Source organism: Lathyrus oleraceus, chromosome 1, assembly GCF_024323335.1.
Source record: "Lathyrus oleraceus cultivar Zhongwan6 chromosome 1, CAAS_Psat_ZW6_1.0, whole genome shotgun sequence".
Lineage (NCBI taxonomy): Eukaryota > Viridiplantae > Streptophyta > Magnoliopsida > Fabales > Fabaceae > Lathyrus > Lathyrus oleraceus.
In genome coordinates this window covers 16,028,122-16,038,362 of record NC_066579.1, presented here as the reverse complement: position 1 = coordinate 16,038,362, position 10,241 = coordinate 16,028,122, and the positions used below count along the sequence as shown (strand labels likewise).

Genomic DNA, 10,241 nt, shown 5'->3' with positions numbered 1-10,241 from the left:
AACCTCCATGAGCAAAAGTGATTCAATATGATTTAATTTTCGTTTATTTAATTTTATTTGCATTATTATTCTTGTTGCACTTAATTAATCACCACAATTTTATATGAAAACTCCATTGATTTAAAATCAAGAGTTTAAAGTATTCTTGAACCTTAATGAAGAAAAAGGGTACTCCCTCCGGTCTCATATGTAAGCAAAAAAAATAAAATTTGGAGTCTCAAATATAAGCAAAAATTAATTACAATGGTTACAATTAAATATACCATTCCAATTTTACCCTCAAATTTAGTTTTTCAATATTCATGTTTATTCCTATAATAACTCCACTTTTTACACTTCCAAAAGAGCATTTATTCTGAAACGTTGCATTTGTTATCATTGGCTTTTGAAAAGTCATATCCTATTATAAATGGTGCAGTATCATCTTGTACAAAACTCCATGAGTCTTGTTCTTCCTTTTTTTTATACTCTAAAAATGGCAAACCCACATCATTTAGCTAATGAGTTTCCATCTTTTGATTTAGGTATCGAAGACAATAAAGTTCCTGAAACAATTCAAACTCCAACAAATGAAAGTGCAGAAAATATCACTCCAAAGAATGAAAGTGAAAATGCTCTAACTCCAACAAATGAAAACACCATTGTTGAATACTTAGATATGGATGAGTTTGATCTGAACAAATTACCAGCATTGAACTTTGGTGTCAAGAAAGAAGAGGTTAAAGATATGATAAAAATTTACTTAGATTATTTAAACTAGGTGTGTTCTTATTTGGATTTTTATGATGTTTAATGTTTCTTTGTTGTTTCTATTGCACTGTTAAAGAATTGTACTGCTATGTTTCTTTATGATTGTGATGTTTAATGTTTATTTTTCTAATCATCTTCTATTGGTTTTTTGGAGTAATGTCATTGTCTATTTTATTTTTCATTTGTTAAAAAATTCTAACGTGCAGTACCAGTGCCATCAGTAAGGAACTAACATGCATTCTTCATGAAACTAACTAGTAAGTCTAATGTAAACTAACTAGCATTCTTCATATTTTCTTCTTATTGTAATGTACAGTACCAATAATATGAAATAGGTAGTACAACACATAAACTAATAAGTCTAATGTAACTAACTAGCATTCTTCATATTTCCTTCTCCATGTAAATTCCATGATCTAGAACCAACCTCCTGAAAAATGAATAAATCAAATTTGACAAAAATTAGCGTACACTATTTTATTTAAAAATTTATAGAAAATACGATTATATAAACCAACAAGTTCGTACCTTAATTATCATTGTTTAAATATTGAAAAGTATTTTCAACTAACTCTCGGTCACATTTTAGTTGCGTAGGTAGTATGCCTCGATTAAGCAACACTTCTTTCTTCATATGGGAAATTCGGTAATTATTAGATCCTTTAATTTTCATGATTTCAATCATACAAGATTGAAGTGTGAGAAAAATTTTGTCAGATTGTTTGCTAGAAAAATTATCATATGAGTTTTGCACAACTTCAATGAGTTCATCAACTGATTTTGAAACTTCCTTTTGTTGTAATGATTGAATGGCATTGAAAAAACCCAGATCTAAAACATTTAAATCAGGAGAATTCGGTGGTTGACAAGATAAACGGATGTCAAATCCTCCTTCAGAAGCTGCTTTACGAAATTCTTCATCGTCAATAGAAACATGACACGGAGCATTATCTTGTTGTATATAAATTGTTTCCATTGCATGTTCTCTCGGCCATTTTTCTTTAATTGCAGGTAACACTTTATTGATTAGAAAATTTCGACTAACTTCTTTAGTGATAGAAGTAATCGGTTTAGTTTCAAGTGTACCCGAAGCTCTATTGATACTTGACCTTTTTGCTGCAACTTTTTGAACAAGAGGAAAGACGCCAATTTTTCCCGAAAATATCTCCTTATCACCGTCATCAAATCTAGGCCTAGCGACTGCTACTAAAAACATGACTTTTCCAATAAAAATTTTATTTTTGCATGTGCGATATGGCTCATCCTCATTTTCAAGAAGGTAGTAGTTAGCTGATTTTTTGGTCATGTAGAACCATTTTTCATCTATGTGGACGATATTATGCATAGACTTAAACTCCGGATCATGAGGAAGACTAGTTTCTTCAAGCATGGACAAGCAAAATCTAAGACGATCTTTCATATTGCTATCTTTCATTTGTGGCTTTAGAGCATTTGAATGCCGACGCAAAGTCCCATCCTTTACAAACTTAAACAATGCTGTTTTGCTAATGCCCAAGGCAAATGCGAGGCTCTGAAGAGTGCTACGTTTAGCTAACGAAATATCCCGCACTTTTTCAATATCTACCGCAACTCTTTTCCGACCACAATTTTTTGTTCTTTTATGAGACGCATCACCTGTTTGAGATACTTGCTTCCAAATTCGATAAATAACATCGATGGATACCGAGTATTTGGATGCCAACCATATAACAGTTCCGGATTTTAGTTTTCCACCACAACTATTCTTTATCAATAATTGAGCAATTATTTTCCGTTGATCATTGTTTAAAAATGATCTTTTTTTCCTAAAAGTTTCAGGTTCATGTTGAACCATTGTGGACACTGCATGAAAAAATTGAAAATAATTAAGAAACAAGTATATGCTGCTACGCTGCTACTGTCTCATGTTTGTTACTACATGTTCTTATTGGCAAACAAAATATGGCTCTGTAATGAATAGAAAACAAATGATGACACTCCATTTATATTAATTTATGCATGTCTCATGTTTGTTGCTAATGCATGACTCATGCATGTTTTATATTTATAAACAAAATATGGCAATGTAGTAATGAATAGAAAACAAAAAGTAATGATATGATATGAAAAAAAGATGACACAGAAATGATATGAACAAACAAAAATATAATGATATGATAAAAAATCTTACTAGCTGCAATACTTTCAGTTTCTCCATCACTTTCATATTGATTAAATTCAGTCTCCTCTCCATCTTCTTCATTTGGAATAAATTCACTCTCTGCAATTTTATAAAACAGTATTAAAAGTGAAAAAAATTAATTAAGTTGTTCAAAAATTATCTAACATAAAAGTATTAGAGCATATTACCTTCTTCCATGACATGAACTTCATTTGAATATAAAGCATCAACATCAATGTCCTCATTAATATTAAAAAAACCATGTTCAAAATCATTTTCACAATTGAACATATTAGCTTCTTCCATGTATTCTTCATTTGATGAACTACCATGTAGGTCCTTAAAAGACAAGTTAAAATTACTTGAAGAAGGATCATTTAGATTAATGGATGATGCTATGTTGCATTCCATCATTTCATGATCAATATATGGAGTGTTTAGATCAATATTAAGAGGCATTTTTATGAGAACCAAAAGATAATGATACAGGAAATGTAAAATTTTGGCTATGAAAATGAGAACCAAAAGCTTTAGTATTTATAGAACTCACTATGAAAATGTTAAATTTCTACAGGACGGGACCATGGAAATTTAGGCGGGTGGAGAATACAGTAAATGGACTAAGAAGTGTTGTTTTTAGGCGGGACAAATTTCTACAGGAAATTTTAGTAAGAGGAAGTGGAATATATAACCACTAAATGACTAACCATTAAATGGTATTAATAAAAATTGACTAACCATTAAATGGTTATAATAAAAATATTAATTTATTTCTAAATTAATAAATAAGGGTAAATATGGAAAAAATGTATATTTTCCATTACTTAAATGAATATATAGCCACTTTCTTAAAGGGTGAGTTTTTTTTTTTTTGCTTACATATGAGACCGAAGGGAGTACAATGTAAATTGATGTTTGTTTTACATAAATAATGTATCCAATAACTTTCCAACATCACTTCGAGCATGAATCCATGATTTGTTTGTCATTCGGGTGGATAAGATGACTGAATCAAGCAAATATATGTTGCTGCATTTTTGTTCATTTTCAATTTTTTATTATTTTGCTGTCTAAATATATCATTGTGTTTATGAGATCGAGTAGATAAATTTTTGTTATTTATTTGCTTAATTTCGTAAAAGTTTGAGAAAGTTATGGTGTTTCCTTAGTATTGCTTTATTTATTTATTTTTGTTTTTTCTTTCATTTTCTTTAGCTTTTTTTAATCCTTTTACCTCTTTAATTGATAGTCTGTGTCATGCTTTGTTTTTTAGTTTATTGTATTATATTTTTAGTTGATGCATAATGGTTAATCCAAAAGGATAAAATGACTATTAAAATTAACCTTTCAAAAATACAAAAAAAAAATCAAAGGTGCTTGATGAACATCAAGTACATTTTTCAAAATCACACCAAAATATTTCCAAACCAAAATCAATCGCTTAACATCAATTAACCTTCATAAATAAGCTAAATCCTTTGAAAAATTCAACTAGGTCAATATTAAGCCCTTTTCTTTAATAAGCATCTCAAACAATTTTTCAAATCATTTCATTTTCGTATCACAAACAAAATGCTTGATCCAACGTCAAGTTCATTTTTTCAAATCAAAATCCAAAAACACTTAATTCTTATTAAATATTTTTGCAAATAAGATGGAAAAGGAACGTGGTGGATACCACGAGCTCCGAAGACTAGGTTTCGAGATGGATATCTCGCCCATACAAGCTCTCGTCATTACTCAAAACGCATCCATCATATCAAACCCTTTTCTCGTCGTCGCGTGATTGATCTTTAAACCCTTTTCATAAACGAAAGGTATCTTGTCATATTCTTCTTTTCTTTTTGTCTTCTTCTTCTCTCCCACCTAATAACTTGAGAAGTCTAACATTTCTAAGCTAACACTAACGCACACAACTAACATAATGGTTCCCGTTGATTACAATGGACGTGAGGGGTGCTAATACCTTCCTCTTGCGTAATCGACTCCTGAACTCTGATTTGATTGCGACGACAAATATCATTGTCGTTCTTTCTTGGATTTTGTCGTTCTTTCCCCCTTTCCTTTTTAGAAATAAATAAAGTTCGGTGGCGATTCTATTTAGTCAATCCTGCGAGTGTGCATTTGCGCTTTGCTAAGTCTTGTTCTCATTTTTCGAGGTGCGACAGTATGAGATGAAGTGAGAAAATGATGAAATTGAAAAAAATACAAGTCTATTTAAAGAGTTCAATGGCAAAAAATAAGAAGACATGTACATTTAGAGTTATTCTCCTAAAGTTGCAGGAAGTAGGGATATGCCACGAGGTTACTACTATTTCCAAGGCATATGGAAATCATTACATCTATTGGAAATATGTTATAACAAGTACAAGTGGGACATTCAAAGAGGAGGTTAGGAAACTAACATGCATTAGTCGAACACAGTTAAAGGCCACCACGTCTTGAAAAGGTAGAGCAAGCTCGCCCAAAAGGGATTTTTCGTTAGGGCATGTCCGACAATCGTTAACCAGTTTTTGAAAAGCATTTGTCCCTACACAACTCATGCTTAAGGGTCTACGTAAATGTACAGCCTCTCGATAAGTCACATGAAAGCATTTCGCCTCTACGTGGCTTATGATTGAGAGATTGTGTAAATGTCCAACCTCTTAGTATGTCTTAGGAAAACATTTAACCCCTTATGGCTCATGTTTGGGGACTGTGTAAATGTCCAACCTCTCAGGAGGTCTTAGAAAATCATTTTCCCCTTACACGGCTCATGTTTAAGGAGACTGTGTACATGTCAGATATATTGAATTTGATCGTCAAGAGTGAACTAGATTATAACCCAAAATCAATAACGATTGCCTTGAACTGTAGCTCGCCCAATAGAACTAAGTTGGGCGAAGGCAATTGATATATTCGATCAAGCGTGTCAACCCAAAATTAATTGGAGGGAATATTCTAATTAAGATAGAGCTAATTGATAACATTATGGTCCAAGACATGACAATAAAGTTTGGTTCCAATTCCAATTACCATTTAAAAATCACACTATTCAAGAGGACAATCAACTTAAATAATATTTGATGGACCTTGAATACATAATGGGTCGAAAATACTATATAAAGCTATGATAACCAAAGAAAAAATACACACAATTCACACACACACAAAAAAAAAACGACTAAGACATTACATACTCTCGTTAATAAAGTTACATTGATATATTGTTCTAACACAATCGTATAAAATAAGTAAATGTGAGGAGTCAAAATCATGCTATTGAAAGAAAATAGTTAAGAAACATGGAAGGTTAAAAGTGCATATTTAAGATTGAGTTTTAAACCTAAGATGAGTGAAAAGTATCGAGTAGCAGCTGCATGCTAGTACTTTCCAACCACAAGACCACCACATGCTAATATGCCATCGCTGATTTCTTTCTATTGACAGTACATACACCTAAATGACCACATTATCCTTCATGCAGTATAAAATGACGAAACTACCCTTTCCTTTCGTGGATACGATTTTGGATTCAAAAACACTACCGGATATCACGGCAATTACACTGCTGACCTGCCAAATCCCAAAGCTTCAATCATGATATAAGCACCACAATATTCTTTTGTGTTTTGCACAATTTATGTTTACATTATTGTTTCTCAATAAAAATACTATGAAGAAAGAATATTCTATAATTTATTTTTTTAATTGAAACATAAATTATTTTTTAAATAAAAAACATTAATTATTGGGCTTTTTTTTTTTGTACAATCTCTCATGTCAAACTTATTGAAACTGTATAGTTAACAAATGTAATAGTAGTAGTTCGTTTAAATTTCTTAAATTTTAGTACTATTTAGTAATAATAGATCAGAGAATGAGGAAACAATATATCTACGAGATTGGATTGATGATCTCTTTTATCCTTAAAAAGAACAAGAAGTATGTACACACATTGGTTATGACGGCTAGCCCAACAATTCTACCCGATAAAAGGGAAAGTAACAGTTAAAGAGACATAGTACAAAATTTAGATCTTACTATTTGTTTATCATAATCATTAACTAAGTAACAACATCATTATTAAGATGAGGATACTTTCGAAACTATTATCTTTTTAAATAATATTAAATAACTGTAACATAAATTTTTTTATTTTATTTTCAAACGGGATGTTACACAAATTTTATCAAGTGCTTAAAGAATTTTAACATATTTATATTTAACTTTTTAATGATTGTTATCATTCATTTATCATTTTAAAATAAATATTATCTTAGTTCTTAAGTATAAGATATTTTTAGTTTTTAGACTTTATATAAGTTCCAATTCTGGTATATTTGTAAATAATGAATAAAATGGATGGTTAAATTACAGATAAATTACGGAGTCTAACTATCCATTTATCATCCATCTTAAAACACAAACAATATAGAAACTCAGACAAATAAATAAAATCATTTTACTTCATACTCTTATACTCTTATGAGAAGCAAAATAATCATCCCATAAATCTTAAGATTCAAACCCAATTACTCTACATAAATAGGGTTGAAAAGTAACATTAGAGCTTCTCATCATTCATAAGTTTTTTTTAACACCATAATAATTTTAAAATCCTCATACAAAGTGTACACAAACAATACAAAGTGTACACAAATAAAGATTGTCATTCATTGTATTTAACAAGTACAATTAGTTATAATTTAGTTGTGTCAAAATAATTAAGGTTTTTTTTTTGTTTAATAGTATGCCTCATACACTACCCTGTTTTTTCATATAATTTTTTACCTTCACAAATATTATACTACATTGTAATAAATATTTTAACACAAATATTTAATTTATTTAATAAAAATAATTTTATAAATTTATAAAAATTATTAATAAATTTAATATTTTAATGAACTTTTTTTTCTTTCTGTAACTTATTTTATTTTAAGTAATTTCTTCTAAAGTTTTGTAAAGATAAAAGGAGATAAGTAGTAGAGAGTTTTGTTCTTGGCACTGAATTAATTACTGAATTTTAAAAAAAAATTATTTAACATTCAGATAAAATGTATTTACTTGAAAAACAAAACAAATTATTTTAGAATATCACAACAACAAAGAAACAAAAAATCTCTCTATTATCCAACCATTTAATAGATTCCACCATTATTAATTACTTTTCAAAAAACTCATTAAAATAGAACTTTTCAGCACTTCCGCTAAATTCAATTAGCTGATATTTAGAAATTAAAGAACATTAATAACATATTAATTAGTCAGATGAAATAATACCATTTTCAAGTAAAATTAAATTTTAGAAACAAAATCCCCAAACAAGAAAAAGTAACAAGAACCGTTAGTTTACTAAACGGCGAAAGATAAATGAACTAAACACTCAAAACACAAACGGTGAAATGTTTAAATAATCCCAAATTTTTTCTGTTTGTTTCGCTAATAATCAAACAAAGAAAACGAAATTTGAGGACCAAAAGAGACGTATGATTCATGATTCTCATTCCTTGGTTGCAAACATAAGAGAGTAATAATAATAATAATATCTTCTCTTTACACTCAACAACAACAACCAACAAACAAAAAAACAGAGACACAAAACAAACCCTAACAACAACATTTCCTTTCTCCTTTTTTGTTTTTTGTTTTCTTCTCTCTCTCAAGATCCTGATTCATATTTACATAATAACAAAAAAAAACTCACTAATTTACCTAATTTTAAACTCCATCAGCATAATCCTTCTTCAGAAGAAGAATTTAGAAGCTCAGCGATACAGCGCGTGTCGCGTCCATGTTTTAGCGCGTCAAGCACGCGCTCGAAAACGAACACGTGGCACGGTAACCGAAGCACGCCTTTCTGTTCGTAACCGTATTCCTGCGCCGATTCGTTCAAAAGCTTGACGAAAATCGGATGGTTGAGAAGCTCGGCGCACACGACGAACCGCTCCATCTCGTCTCCGACGTAGATCGGGACGTGTCCTTCCGGAACAACCGTGGAAGATCTCCGGATCTTCGATAATACTTCCATCCGGAAAGATTCGACTCGGCGGGAAGGTCGCCGGCGACGAGTTGTTGTTGTTGTTGATGAATCTGTTCGGAGTAGCGTGTAGGTTGAAGAGTCAGCGACTCGAGATAATCGGCGAATCAACTGCTTCATGATGAGAAGATGAGGAATCTAGAGAGAGAAAGTTGAAGTGGTTGAGAAGTGAAGAGTGAAAAGGAATGATAATAGAATAGAAGAGAAGGAGAGAGTGAGAGTGGTTTATATATATGTGAAGATGAAAAGGGGAATTGAATTAATTAATAGTGAAGAGAATGGAAAGGTGATGATGCGAGAAGTGTGGGTGGGAGGTACAGGTAAGCGTACTTGGCAGGTACAATTGGTGAGAGAAAGTAATGTAGAGAGAGAAAATTTATATAGAGGTGGGTGGGACTAGGGTGGGGTTGGTTTTATTTTTATTTAATTACTATATGATTTATATGTACAGTACGTATTTTATTTTATTATTAGGGTATCGTTTTGAATCAGTTGTTTCTTTTGTTTTTGTATTTTTGGCTTTTTGTAAATGTCTTGAGACGACTCTCGATGTTTGCCACAGGATGAGTAGATGGACCATGGTGGGATGGGGATGTGGAGTCACGCGGCACTAGGGAGAGGTTTTGCCTCTTATCATTTTTTCTCTCTCTTTTTTTTCTTCAAAATATTAACAAATTACTAATAAGTAGTTATTTGCATTTTTTTTATATTAAATTTATCATTCACGTCTGTAAAAATATATGTTTTTCATTTCTCAAATAAATTATATTATAAAAAAATTGTTCTATTTATTAAGGATTTTTTTAAGAACTTATAAATGTTTTTCAAGAATAAATTATTCAAAAATAAAAATAGAAAATTTAATTCTTAAATGTTTTTTAAAGAACAGGTTTAATATATAATTTGATGTCGTTAGAAATATTGGTAGTTTTTTTTTAACTTATATAAAATTTTATAAGAATTTTTGTACATAGAAATAAGTCACAGGAATATGAAATTATTCTAAAAAAAATCTTTATAGGTATAACTAATTTTTAGCAATTCCTTTTTGAAAAAATAATTCTTAAACATTTCTTATTTATAATAAGTGATTAATATATATATATATATATATATATATATATATATATATATATATATATATATATATATATATATATATATATATATATATATATATATATATATATATATATATATATATTGAATTGATATTGTTAAGAAAAATTCAGATAAATATTGAGTTTCTTTAAGAAACACAAGAAATACTATTTAGGTTTATAGTGAAGGTGAGAAAAATATATACAA

At 30.0% G+C, this 10,241-nt stretch overlaps 2 protein-coding genes across 2 annotated transcripts; both read right to left on the bottom strand.

Annotated features, from left to right (window-relative positions):
* Nucleotides 1-1,134: 1,134 nt before the first annotated feature.
* Nucleotides 1,135-3,370, bottom strand: LOC127087550 (uncharacterized). The gene is made up of 4 exons (XM_051028451.1): nt 3,100-3,370; nt 2,921-3,010; nt 1,323-2,592; nt 1,135-1,180 (listed from the first exon to the last, which is right to left on the bottom strand). The coding sequence occupies exons 1-4, from the start codon at nt 3,368-3,370 to the stop codon at nt 1,135-1,137; spliced, it is 1,677 nt and encodes a 558-aa protein (XP_050884408.1).
* A 5,071-nt stretch (nt 3,371-8,441) lies between these two features.
* LOC127129742 (auxin-responsive protein SAUR72) lies at nt 8,442-9,364 on the bottom strand. Its single transcript, XM_051058891.1, has one exon. The coding sequence runs from the start codon at nt 9,051-9,053 to the stop codon at nt 8,625-8,627; it is 429 nt and encodes a 142-aa protein (XP_050914848.1). The 5' UTR covers nt 9,054-9,364; the 3' UTR covers nt 8,442-8,624.
* Nucleotides 9,365-10,241: the final 877 nt, after the last annotated feature.

What these genes read in the sequence shown, in the direction of transcription:
- LOC127087550 (XM_051028451.1), bottom strand. Translation starts at nt 3,370, where the DNA reads ATGCCTCTTAATATTGATCTAAACACTCCATATATTGATCATGAAATG. An exon ending in AGTTCATGTCATGGAAGAAG is followed by an intron (nt 3,011 to 3,099) that starts GTAATATGCTCT and finishes ATAAAATTGCAG; the next exon opens with AGAGTGAATTTATTCCAAAT. An exon ending in AACTGAAAGTATTGCAGCTA is followed by an intron (nt 2,593 to 2,920) that starts GTAAGATTTTTT and finishes TTTTTCATGCAG; the next exon opens with TGTCCACAATGGTTCAACAT.
- LOC127129742 (XM_051058891.1), bottom strand. Translation starts at nt 9,053, where the DNA reads ATGAAGCAGTTGATTCGCCGATTATCTCGAGTCGCTGACTCTTCAACC.